The 14,098-nt window shown below is 40.8% G+C and overlaps 1 protein-coding gene across 5 annotated transcripts in view; it reads right to left on the reverse strand.

The window, feature by feature from the left end:
- Positions 1 to 14,098, reverse strand: part of PLCE1 (phospholipase C epsilon 1) — a 133,482-nt gene that overhangs the window by 91,188 nt on the left and 28,196 nt on the right. For all 5 annotated transcript variants that reach the window (XM_083502992.1, XM_083502991.1, XM_083502988.1 and 2 more), the window contains one exon: positions 12,008 to 13,507. In XM_083502992.1, coding sequence (XP_083359118.1) covers positions 12,008 to 12,961 — 954 coding nt within the window. In that variant the 5' untranslated portion in view covers positions 12,962 to 13,507. The remainder of the gene's footprint in view (positions 1 to 12,007; positions 13,508 to 14,098) is intronic.

A 14,098-nucleotide genomic window follows, 5' to 3' on the forward strand; every position in this document is an offset into this window, starting at 1 on the left:
GTAAATAAATAAAAATACTTAACTGACCAACTGCATCACAAATAACTCGGTTCTGCCCCCCTAATACAATGCCTGCCCCCCTTAAAACAAATCCTGGCTATGCCCATGCTTTCCAGAGAATGGAACTGCTAGCTTGCTTCATTCTGTGCAACAGTTTGTAGATTTGAGGCAATCAGGCGACGCAAGGATTCTGCCTAGTCCAATAAAGACTTCTTGTCAGTCTGGCACAGACCAAATTCTCACCCTACCTATCGGCTTTCTGGTTCGCTTGCATACTGCCACATCTAAAGGTTAAGGAACTGGAAGTTTAAGAAGTTTAATTTGCTTTGCTTTGCCAGATTTCCAGTTCCTATCCATAATTCTTCAGCTCACATAAGCACTAGAGCAAGTCTGGGGAATGTCAGCCCTCCAGGCCTCTCTATCTGACTCTAAGGCCTCTCTCAAGCCACACACAAACCTCAACCACAACCACAACCTTAATCAGACTAGCATACATACTATTCTTGAGTGTTTTTATCAGACTAGCTAAAGGATAAAGACGGGTGTATGAGTGTATGCTGAAAGCAGACAACTGGCACAAAGGTAAAATTTGTATTTGCCACTTTGGTTACTTTTGCCTCTGGCTTGTGAGCTCTGGAATGTTGCCCAGAAGGGGGGGGGGGAGTTCCCCATCTCTGCAGTAAAGGCAGAAGGAGACCCAACTGTCAGTGACAATGGCCAGGATTTAATGCTAGTGCACAAACAAGCTTAACAAGGCAGACACAAACAATAGTTTCTGGTTCTGGTGTAACAACAAGCTATGGTTTGCCAAAAACACCTAGGAAGTAACTACTCTGAGCACACAGGAAGGACAGTGTGCAAGCCCAAGGCTGTTTCCACGGTCATTTCTGTCATGTGAACTGAGCTGGTGCATTAAGGTTTAAAATGTTTACCTTCAAAATCTAACATACTATGGTTTAAATGCTTCACATATGGGCCAACTACCATAACTGCAGCCTTTAAAGACTGGTAATAAGGAAACTGGCCTACGATACCACAGTTTTGCCCTGGTGGAAGTAACCCTGATACCATCTAGCACGAGGACTGCTTTAGTCTCTTAAGCGCCTTTAATATGCTATGATCCACCTTACAATACAGCCAATCTGTTCTTGGCAGCCCTAGTGAAACCAAAAGTATATCAGGTTTGTTCAAACACAGTTTAAGTGCTTTCCTGGCATATAAACAATGACATTCCCTTTCTTCTTTGCAAACTTGCAGCTTGGGCAGGAGGATAGTAACAGGCTATTTAGACATTATGAAATTTGATGTTTGCTGTGGGAGTGACCTCGTGACTTGTACTCAAGATCATCTAGTCCCTAAAGATACGGCTCTGAACACGCTATTCTTTCAATGAACCTGCCTATCATCCTAATTAAATACAGAAGCCAGAATCCAAAGAGCTGTGCACCTATTTCTGTGTGTCCAAGAGGGATCCAGGGCTGTGTTTCTCCCAAGGGGATATTTATACACAGTTTGTGATATGGTGTTGGTTGTGGTGAGGTCTGCTGGACAGAATGAACAAAAATCAGTGACTCCGATCTTCAGACCCATGTTCTCCTTGAGGACGTTTGCCCTGCTGTATATGACACTGTGCTTTAATAACGCCTCATTTTTGGGATTTAGGATGGAGAGATATGGGTGGGTATAGCAACCTTTGACTTAATTGGAATAAAGCCTACTGAGCCATATCTATATTGTGACCCACTTGCTCCTCTAGCCCAGTCCATGCAGCCCCCCTGGAGACTACCCACCAGAGAATGTGGCCCTCAACCCTACTGCTTTAGGTTCTACCTTCTCCAACCCCCTACATGCACTCCAGTTCCCTCCTTTATTTAATGTGGTAACCAAAGGGTTAATCTTGAACTGCAGAATATGTAGCAGGCTGTTGCAGGTGCAACTGTTCGTTGGTAAAAGTGAATTAAGCCCATATATCCCAGCTTGATCACCAAGATCCTCTGCAGCAGGCTTCCTCAAACTCGGCCCTCCAGATGTTTTTGAGACTACAATTCCCATCATCCTTGACCACTGGTCCTGCTGGCTAGGGATCATGGGAATTGTAGACCAAAATCATCTGGAGGGCTGAGTTTGAGGAAGCCTGCTCTTCAGGAACATCATTTGTTGCTGCTCGAGTTGGTGAGGCTCATTTGACAACAACAAGAAACCAAGCCTTGGTCCTGTAGAATATTCTGCCAACAGAGATTCAGCAGGCACCTTCTGTGCCAACTTTTTAATGCTTGCTGAGAACTTTTCTATTCCACCCAGCCTATGCAAACAATTAACCAATAAACAATGGTTAATCAGTGTGTAGTTTTAATTTTTTTTTAATGGTTTGATTCTAACTGGTGTATCCTTCAAGGGTATTGCTATTTCAACTGCAAAGCAAAGGTCATGAACCCTCTCTCATGGGAAAATACTGGCTTAGATCAGACAGTTCTCCAAACCATGATTTGGAGCCCTCTGCTTCTCTTGGTTTCTACTCTCCTAATTGATTGTTTTATCTCCTGAAGCCACTGTAGCCAATTACTCTGAGTCTTTCCCATCAACACTGGATTCAAATGAAATCTTGCCACCAGAGTGAAAGAAACATATGGATGGAATATTAAAAATTATTTTCTGCAAAATGTAACACATTTAGCAAGCAAGCAAGCAAGCAAGCAAACAAACAAACACCTTATAAAGTCTGATGCCCAATCACTATCTGGGAAATATCAAATGTTTATCAAATTAAGATCCCCATTCAACAAGATGCAGGTAAAACAAACGTGAAAGGTTTTCATTCAAAAGACAAAAAGTAACCCAAATAATTTTCATTATGAGATTGACTGCTGAAAGTTAGAGCAACGAAGAACAGAAGCAGCAGAGACAGCAAGGTTGCTGTTGTTTCATCTGCTGTTTTGTTTTACAGTCTAGTTTTAGTATTGCTGCTACTATTGTTGAGATTTTGAAAACTGTGTTTTGGCTGTATTGTGCCATTTTATCATTTATTCTTCAGACTGCCTTGAGCAGGCTTTGGCATTAAAAAAATATGAGACTAATATTGCAGCAAATAAATAAAATATTGATGGTTTAAAAACACTTGTAAAACTACACTGTGTGCTTTCCCTCTCTCCAGCCTCGGAAAGATTTGAAGTGTTTTAAAGAAACTTGCAGATACATAGAAAGCTGGAACTATATCTTAGGGGTGCTATACAGTAGAACCTGGATTCTCAAACAGCTTAATTGATGAACAAATCGGCTCCCGAACGCCACAAACCCGGAAGTAAGTGTTCTGGTTTGCGAAAGTTTTTCGGAAGCCAAACATCTGTCGTAGCTTGAGTACAGGAGGCTCCTGCAGCCAATCAGAAGCCACGCCTTGGTTTTTGAATGGTTTCAGGAGTTGAACAGACTTCCAGAATGGATTAACTTCGTGAACCAAGATACCACTGTGTTTCAAAAAGTAAAAACTAGGAGTTGTTGTGTGTGTTTTTTACAAAAACTCCTGCAGGTTTTCAATTTTAAGATCCAGGACAAAATGTCACATTTTGGAAACCGCCCCCCCCCCAGCTGGATGTAAATTTTGCCTTTGAAATCCCTGTAATGTCTGGGAAATGGCAGCCCTACCATGCTTTGAATATAGAATGTTCAATGCTTAGTGGCGCTGTGGGTTACACCACAGAGCCTAGGACTTGCCAATCAGAAGGTCGGCGGTTCGAATCCCCACGATGGGGTGAGCTCCCATTGCTCAGTCCCTGCTCCTGCCAACCTAGCAGTTCGAAAGCACCTCAAAGTACAAATAGATAAATAGGTACTGCTCCGGCGGGAAGGTAAACGGCGTTTCCGTGCGCTGCTCTGGTTCGCCAGAAGCGGCTTAGTCATGCTGGCCACATGACCCGGAAGCTGTACGCTGGCTCCCTCGGCCAGTAAAGCAAGATGAGCGCCATGACTAGACCTAATAATGGTAAGGGGTCCCTTTACCTTTACCTTTAAGCCAAGGCCTACGAAAGACCTCGGGCTGAAATCATTAATTAACTGCCGCCAGTGAGGGTAGACTGAGAAGCTGGGTGAGTGAGTAAGGGAGTGGTGACGGTGTCGCCATTGCCAGAAACCTGGGCAAATGTGCATTTTTGGTGGTGGGATTAAACAATACTGTTTTATTTTCATTATCATATCTTTGAAAACGCTCGGGTTGTTTGAGGTTTGCTTCCCTTGCTCAGAATAAAGCCAGCTATAAAATAAATGCTGAAAGTTTTATTCAGTCTCCACCTGCTGGCCAGAAATTCAAATTTCAACAACCCAAGACTGAGAACAAAAACCATAAGAAGTGTACCGGTATATTGCTAAAAGAAAGCAAAAAAAGTATAACTGAGGATTCCAATACTGCAGCCGCAACTGCAGTCAGCTATTTTCAAAATACTAATAAAAATCCCCTAAGCTGAAGAGGTATTTGAATATTGGTTCATAACCTTTAATGAAAATATTCAGGTATCCACACAGAGAGAAGGAAATACCTGTGTAACATACATATTGTATATATGGTGTTCATTGTTTGTTAAGTATTTTTATATTATCTCAAACTTAGTTTTATAATTTAAGCCACTTTAGTTAAATCTGGACAAGGGTTTGTGTCACTATGGGATCCTAGGAAAATGTCACTATTCTCTTTTGGCTCGCTAGTTACATTCTAGTAGAAGTTGTTTCCTCAAATAACCAGGCAAAGAGCATAGAAACGGAAATGCAATTCAGTGCAGAGAACTGGAGGATTAGGAAACAGCCTAACTCTAGCATCTTTTCAGAAGCTACAAGTAATAATAATAATAATAATGAAAAAGTGAGCTCTTATTATGCCCAGTGTGCTTTTTTTTCTTATAGTACTCATCAGCAAAGAGTATTGTCACCTATTAATTGATTGATTGCTGCCTGTGACAACCAGTTTGTGCTGATGTGACACCCATATCACTTTTATCAAGATATGAGTACTAGCACCTCATTTTTTTAGCCAAAAAGATTACTGATTATATCTTTAATAACAGAATGTTGTGGGTCACATCTGTTCAGCCATTAAGAGAAAAGTCATTTAGTAGTATGCTTACTTACTGCAACTTTTGAGTTTTACAACTTCCACTTCTTCAAAAAATATGAAACATGAAAAATTTCCTGTGGTTATAGTTTTTAGTTTTTAGAAGCAGGTATCAAAGGCAAGATTTTGCCTCATACGTTCATATCCTTTTATTAACCTTTCTCTTGTGATTAGCTGGTGCTGCATTTGTTTTGAGAATAGGACAAAGTTCAGAAGTAGTCCATTTCATATTTATTTGACCAAAATTCAGAAAATAGTTATTGTGCAAGGTCTATATGTGTAAATTTTTGTTGTTGTTCAATTCAAGTGTGCTTGTCTCACATATTTTGTGCTGTGTTAAGTCACTTGCAGCAAACAACAACACAGCTATCTCTCAGGAATATTTTTAATATACTGTAACTCACCATTTTTAATATGCAAAAGATTAGGAAAATCTTAGGATAAATGAGGCTGCAATCTGAAGTCCTCAGTCATCAAATATCAAATTAAACAAAAGTCTAATACCTGGTGTTTGTAAAAAGCAGAACATTAAACGTTATGCAGAACAATTAGTCACATGCTGCACTTACAAACACAATGACTTTGTTTTACAATCTCTTTTCACAATCCACATACTTCTGAAAATAAAATCTCTCTCTAAATCTACCAAGACTAGAGCATACAGTGGTGCCTCGCAAGACGAAATTAATCCGTTCCGCGAGTCTCTTCATCTTGCGGTTTTTTCGTCTTGCAAAGCACAGCTATTAGCGGCTTAGCGGCTATTAACGGCTTAGCGGCCATTAACGGCTTAGCGGCTTTAAGAAAAAGGAAACAAACTCGCAAGAACTCGCAAGACGTTTCATCTTGTGAAGCAAGCCCATAGGGAAATTCGTCTTGCGGAACGACTCAAAAAACGGAAAACTCTTTCGTCTTGCGCGTTTTTCGTCTTGTGAGGCATTTGTCTTGCGAGGTACCACTGTATCAGAAAATGTCAATGCTATGAAAACAAGCTGTTTATTATCCTAGTATAGCAAGGGTTCTGTAGTAATAGTTTTCTCCACCAGAGGGTATATCCATCTCACTTTCAAATTAAAAGATTTAATAGGAGTCATACAACATACACCTTTTAGGTTTTACCCATTAGACAATTTTACCTCATTGGCTAGACAGTAGGGCTGGGCTATCACCAGTTAAGCATCACGGTATTTTGATATATCACAATATCTGAAATAAGGCTGGAGCTATGTAGAGGTGAACATGCTAATGGCCTGGCAACTGCTACTACTTATGGGTCAATCTCTAAAGCCCATAAATGTTTACTTACCTTTAACATATTGTTACAACTGTTATGTTATAGTACTACTGTACCAATAATAGCACATTTTATCTAAAATTAAATCCACATAAGTAATTAGTAGCATAGATATCAAAAGTTCCCTAAAAATAGAAATAGATCAGGTATTCTCCCACCCTCCTCACCTTAAAAAATTCCACATGATCTGCTCTGATGGGGAAGTGATAGTAGTTACCTGAGTCATGGAAAGCAAGGCAAATCAGGACCCTGGGCAGCTCCTAGACAACCCTCCATAAATGGTCCATAGCAGATTTGGTAGTCACCATGCTCCTGCATGGCTGTGGGGCAGGAGAAGCTATAGGGGAGTCAACCTCAGAATCGGAGGATGATGGGAGAGCCTTACCTCCAGACAGACTGGAGGGATGTGTGTCAAGGGCTCCCCTTCCCCTATGTGCGGTGACTTACAAATCATATGTATCAGAGTCTTTGGGGCAATAACTGAGCACATGCCCTGCCCCCCAAGCTGCACTTTGAGATGATTGAGGTCTCTGCTACCTGATGCTGTTTGACACTTTCTGGGCCTGTAAATAACCTGTAAAAAAGCACTTAATTAGGCCCCAGTAAGGTTGTAGGGAGGGACGCGTGTGGCGCTGTGGCTTAAACCACAGAGCCTACGACTTGCTGATCAGAAGGTCGGCGGTTCGAATCCCCGTGACGGGGTGAGCTCCCGTTGCTCAGTCCCTGCTCCTGCCAACCTAGCAGTTCGAAACCACGAAGTGCAAGTAGATAAATAGGTACCACTCCGGGAGGAAGGTAAACGGTGTTTCCGTGCGCTGCTCTGGTTCGCCAGAAGCGGCTTAGTCATTCTGGCCACATGACCCGGAAGCTGTACGCCGGCTCCCTCGGCCAATAAAGCAAGATGAGCGCCGCAACCCCAGAGTTGGTCACGACTGGACCTCATGATCAGGGGTCCCTTTACCTTTACCTTAAGGTTGTAGGGATAGCCAGTTCACTCATCCTGAACAGGATCCATCTTCACCCCCCTGAAACTTTTGCGATCCACAGAGATGCCCATCACTAAGGAGGAGTGATGGTCCAAGCTAAGGAAGATCAACTCCTGATTCCAAAGACAAATGCACCTTGAAGGTAGTCCAAGGTGTGGGTTCAGGACCACCAGTATTGCTCCTGGAGTTGAAGCCTCATGTAGTCTCAGCAAGATCCTAGAGCAAGTGGGTGAATTTTATAGGTAGGTGCTTACCAGAATCAGCAGCCTCTGAGGCTGTCTCCTAGCCAGTTAAAGGGTTGGTGCCTGCCACTGTAGCAGTTGGCTCCATCAGGGTAATGTAGTTTCCACCTGTGAAGTCTCTGGGTTTGCAGATGTGTCTCTCCTTGGAGCTCGGGAGAGGCTCTGGTGTCCCCTGACTCACATGGGATGGACCAGGATGGGGATCCAGCTTTGCGGGGGGGGGGGCATCCTGATTCTGAATATCATCCAAATCATCAAAGGGGAAGAAACCATGCAGCTACAGTGAAATGGATCAAGGTAATGAATTCATCAGCACCCATTGGTGAGAAAACTGAATGCATCTGAAGACATTTTGGGTGGGAAGAAAGGAACTTTGAAGGTCTTTGAAGGAATATATATGGGGAAATAGTTAAAAATACTATAGGGCTTAATGAAGGGAGGGGTTCATTTGTGGATTGAATGGAATGAATTGGGGGAGTTAACTGAATAAATGAGCACAATGATTTGGGATAAAGAAGTAAAATCAATATAAAGAAGAAGGAAGAAGTAAAGTATAATAATAATAATAATAATAATAATAATAATAATAATAATAATTTATGATTTATACCCCACCCATCTGGTATAAATATACTTTGTGGCAGTTGTAGGAAAGGTATTAAATTTCCCGCTTTGGCCACGCCCACTCCCCCAGCTTGGCCACGCCCACTTTATCACATGGCCCTTGGAGAGTTGAAGCAAGACAGCACTCAGCTCAAAAGCCACTCCTGCTTAAGGAAGCTCTATGTTCCACTGAGGGTACACACAGCTAACTGAAATACTATAAGACAGAACGATGAATTAGCTGGTTAAACTTAAGAGATAGCCATGCTACAACCCTGTTCTATGTTTTAGTTTATTGCAGACCAATTGTATTACTCTGCAATAGCAGAGCATGACGCGGCTTAGAGGTTTTACTACAATCAAGTGGCATATAAATTTGGTTTAAAAAATAAATGCTACAGGCATCGCTGAGCAGCAAGCTGAAAAAGAAACCAAACTGTGACGGCCTTGAAAGTTTGGTCACTGATTAAGGCATTTGGATGATTCCCACATCTGCAACTCCCTTTGCAACCTGTGACTGGAATAAATTGTTTCTAACCCCTGTGTTTTATTCCATTATTCTCTCTTTTAAATAACAGAAATGAAAAGGAAGGTTTCTGCCACCCTGCCACTTTACTTAGTTTAAAGAAGACTGCCCTCTTTTATCAGGTGTTTCAATGGCTACCTTGCTTTATTTATTTATAACTTGCTCATTTAATAGTTTTTGAAAGCAGCTGGCAAAATCAATTCCATGCTGCTGAATTAAACTGATGGGGTTTGGACATTGATGAGGGCGTTCCACCGACCCACCCACCCACCCACCACACTTCCCTGCCTTGGATTCACTGAGTCACAATCATGTGGAATTTCCTTTAAATCTCTGCTAAGTTTGGCACTCTTCGGACACTGCTTTTGGCATCTTGATGGAGCTTAGAACAAGTCAGATGAGTATGGCCTTTAACTCCTAATATGGATGTTAAACTCATTACGGCGGAGCTTCAGAGCAAAAAATCTCACCATCAAAAAACACTTTTTTAAAAAAGAGATTTTATATTATAGATAGATAGGTAGACAGACAGAGACAGATAGACAAGATAGATAGATAGATAGATAGATAGATAGATAGATAGATAGGGCACATGATATATTAATGCTAGCAACGGATATTTTTTATATCCACAGGAATCATTTGACTACTAATCATTTGATTATTATGACAATTAATTTTTTATTCATATAGCACTTGAAACTATATCAGTGTATGTATGTATACCCAGTACCAGCACCTCTTTTTGTTGTTGACAAAGGGTGTGGCACTTACTGTAACAACTACATGGTGAGTACCGGCACCTATTTTTCTAGAAAAAAAGCACTGGTCATACCACATACAAGAAGGAGGAAAAGGGAAGGGGATGGAAAGGTCAACTTTTAATATTGCCCTTTAAAAGGGGGTGGGTGGGTTGGGGGGTGTTATTGGGTTGTTGTTATTTTGGTTATGTATTTTGTGGTTTTATATTTTGGATTTTATTCTGTGAACTGCCCCGAGACCTCTGGGTAGAGGGCAGTATATAAATTCAATAAATAATTATAATTATAATTTTAACTCTTTTAAACCAGGAGTCATGGTTAAGCTCTTTTCCCACTAACCGCAAGCTGTAGCTGAGTAGTGTACAGTATTGTGCAAGTCAACTCAGCATACCATATGGGAAGTTCTTAAATAGTTACCATACCATAAATAATTATTTCTGCCAAAGAAACATCCCCAGAGGGAGATGAGGACAGAAGTGCCCAGTGCTGGTGTCAGGGGTCTGTGCTTGAAGGAAAGGCGTTTTGAGTGAAAAGGAGTTGAAAGCACAACTACAAGCCAAGCCAGTTTTTAAAATATACCACATATACAACCTGAAATACTAAGCAAGTGAGGCTTGCAAGACAGGCTATGTAGGAGAGCAGAAAAAGACTGTTTAAGCGTTGATTACTCAGTCAGGCAGTCTGTGGTCTTTCTTCACACCAAGGTAATAGCTTGAATATTTTCATCTTTTAACCTTTGAGTTAACTCTCTCAGAAGCTTTATTCGTTTTCTGTCTTTCAATGATAATAACCTACCTTTCTACAATTAATTAAAATGCAAGCTGTGTTAATGAGAAAAAACATAAACCACAACTAAAGTTAACCAAACAGAATTAGCATCATAAAAACCATATCAGCAATAGCAGAATATCAGACCAGCCTTTTGACTGCCATCATCTCAATATAGGAAAAACCACGTGTACACAAATAGGGCAGCTGCCATGTGTGTTAACTAATATTTGCATTTGTGGCAAAATAAGCTTGCTCTGCATTTTACAACTATTAGTATGCACTTCCCCTGCCCATGTAGAAAGATTATATCACTGTTATTGCATATGACATTGCCTCCAAGTACTCAATTACTAAAACTAAATTTTGATGTCAATGTGTTCATCCACTAAGAAATAAAGATTTTTTTTAAGCATGCATTTTTTAATTATTTTTTTAAAGGCATAAAAGTAATCTATTTGAATCTGGTCACAAACATGGTTTATAACAAGATTTGAAAATGAAGTATTTTCCTATAATGAAAATGTGCCAGAACCAGAATTAACATACAGATAAATGTATTTTCACAGAATCACACAACTGGAGAGCTAATGCCCATAAAATCTCCCATTTGTCTCAAGGCAAGTTCTCACCAAATCAGTTCCTCATATATTAATGCACATAAAGTAAGGCAATAATAATTTAGTCTTGTTCTCGGTCTCAAGAAGACAGAAGAAGCAAATAAGAGCACAGGAAGGGTCTGGATGAATCTGACTAAAGTCCTATTTAGTCCAGCATTCTGTTCTCACAGCCTGGTTCACACATAATTCTAAACAATGGTTTATTAAGCTATGGTTTATTAAACCATGGCTTAGCATTGTATGTAAAGGCTGCCTGCAGCTTAACTATGGCATGCTTACTGCCAACAAACCATAATCTGAAGTTGTGGTTTGTTGCTGAGAATAGTAGAGATAGTTACTAACCAACAACATGCACTAGACACTTAAGCAGAGCCAGTTACAGATAGGTAGCCGTGTTGGTCTGCCATAGTCAAAATAAAAAAATTCCTTCCAGTAGCACCTTAAAGACCAACTAAGTTAGTTCTTGGTATGAGCTTTTGTGTGCATGTATCTGAAGAAGTGTATCTGAAGAAGTGTGCATGCACACGAAAGCTCATACCAAGAACTAACTTAGTTGGTCTTTAAGGTGCTACTGGAAGGAATTTTTTTATTAAGCAGAGCCATCAACTCTAGATGGTTTTGATAGCAATATATACTTTATCCACACACACAAAGAAAATAAATGTTTAAGTATTAAAGCTCTTGCTACATTTATTTTAAAAGAACTGATAGAGATGGATTGTAATTTCTTGCTTTAATTTAGAGGCAAACTAGATCATTAAACATAATGTGATTTTTCAGCCTTGAATTTCTCAAGCACAGATGTGACAGGCATTTTTTGGGGGGGGGGATGGTGCAAAGCTGTCCTCCTAACACCTGTCAGGAGGAGGATGCCTGGATAGTGGTGGGGAGGGGGAGGACTGCATGGGTACCCTGGCAGAAGTGCTGCATTGGTTCCACTGGTGCACCCCTCCAATTCCAATCTCACCAGAACCCCGACCCACTCCTGGCACTGTCCAGGTACATAGAAGCAACAGCATCATCATGAAGATGGCTCTACAGAAGCACCCAACCAGCTGCTCTCGCTCAAGCACTAAGTTTAGAAAGGCATCTGAAAGTTATAAAAAGACACTTACCCCATGCCATATGGACTGCAGAAGGCAAGAACTTAACGCTTGGCTCACTGCAATCTGAAAGGCAATTAATTCTTCTGATATAATCCTAGAGTGCCTTAATTCATCGTGGGTTCTCTTCCGGTCAAGACAACTCCAAGCGACAGCTCCTATGTGCCCCGACGGTAAAGTTTTAACAATAGCTCTTGTTCCAGTATAGACCGATTTCTTAACCTCCTTATCATTTTTGCAAAATCTTCTGACTAATAAAGTGGAGCGCTCTTTCTTAGTACGAGAAGAATCTTCATCCATTTCTTCTCCGTGGCCTTCGTTGCAGTTTTGATAATGGCTCAAACTGGGCTTTGAAGGCAGTCTTCCAGTAATATTACCGCTAGAAAAATTGTGACCTGAGCATGCCATGTTGAGTTTTGGGGTTGTTCTTTCCAAATACAAATAGTTATCCACTGTAGTGCCATAGGAATCACACAACTGTTGTCCAGTTTTATTCCCACAGGTAGCTGGTAGTTCCACTGTTTTACAAGTGCAAGCTGCAGAAATATTGGTGCAATCATTATAAGCCTGTACTGGCTGTAAGCATTCGTTCCAAATGAAGCTGTTGTGCAAGGTACACAAACTTTTTGAGATGTTCTTTCTCTCTTTAACATACTTGAAATCAGCACTCTCAGTTTCATTTTCATTTTTATTTACTGAGGACTGGCTTCTTAGTGGCTTCAACTCAACTTGAGATCCATCCATTTGTAACTGAATTTCAGCATACACAGTTCTTTCCAGTGAAGAAGGAATTCCAGTTTCTAAACATTTGTCTTTATTTGCAAAAGAGTCACATGCTTTATATAAGTGGTTATGTATAGTGTTGTTTTTATAGCTTTTCTGAATAATGTCATAATTTATGTTAAGAAACTCCACAGAAGCAGGGATACAAATGCCTCTCTCCCAGGGTTTTCTGCTATCAGTCATTTCTGTCTCATGTGGTAAATAAAAACACTGAACAGCTTTTCTTCACGTTTTTGGAAGAGAGAGTTGTGTGCATCCAATTTCTTTGTACTTTCATAACTGGCATCTAGGGTGCTTTATCTTTATCGCCATTTCCTTTCTGGTGGACTGAAAACTCTGCCAAAGACCAAATGCAGACACTGCTGTCTCTCTTCAGAGAGCATCTTGAAACACAGGCTTCAGACACTACCCTGCTTTCCCTCAAATACTATGAATTACATCATAGCACTGAAAGAAAAACAAAACACTGCTATATCTTCACAGCAGACTTACAGCATACAACACAGCTGTATTATTAATGGCCTTCAGAATGCTGTTTATGGTGGATTGCCACATAATGCTTGAGTATTTGTTTGTAATAGCACAGTTTTCTTCTCTCACAAGCAAACACTTCCATCATAGGATATACCTATACCCCACCTTGTTTCTTGCTACATGCCTTGGAAGAGTAAGTTGGGGAGATGTAATTAATTGTTCCTTAGGCCATGGAACTTCCAGTTAATCAGTAGCCTGCAAAACAAAAAACAAAACCATATTTAATACACAGTGCCAGGTGTAACCTGCATATCCATAACGAAAGAGTATGAAGTGTATTAACAGATGCTTAATGGAAATGCAGAGCATCCTTAAGAATATATTCCATTGTGCTTTTGTTTATAGCTGAAGTTTTCCCTCCAAGCTCCCTTTGAGAGATTCAGAATATGTGGGATAAACAGACATGCAATCTACCACCCCAACCTTACCTCTTCAGACAGAATCTGATCAGGCACTATCCCATCCATTTATTTGCAGCTAAATTTGCAGGGAGGGATGAGGGTGGCGCTGTGGTCTAAACCACTGAGCCTCTTGGGCTTGCTGATCAGAAGGTCGGCAGTTCGAATCCCCATGACGGAGTTAGCTCCCATTGCTCGGCCCCAGCTTCTGCCAACCTAGCAGTTCGAAAGCACACCAAAAAGTGCAAGTAGATAAATAGGTACCGCTCCAGCGGGAAGGTAAACAGCCTAAACAGTGTTTCTGTGCATTGCTCTGGTGTCGGTGTTCCATTGAGCCAGAAGCGGCTTAGTCATGCTGGCCACATGACCCAGAAAAACTGTCTGCAGA

Source organism: Podarcis liolepis (genome assembly GCF_965112155.1).
Source record: "Podarcis liolepis genome assembly, chromosome: 5".
Classification (NCBI taxonomy): domain Eukaryota; kingdom Metazoa; phylum Chordata; class Lepidosauria; order Squamata; family Lacertidae; genus Podarcis; species Podarcis liolepis.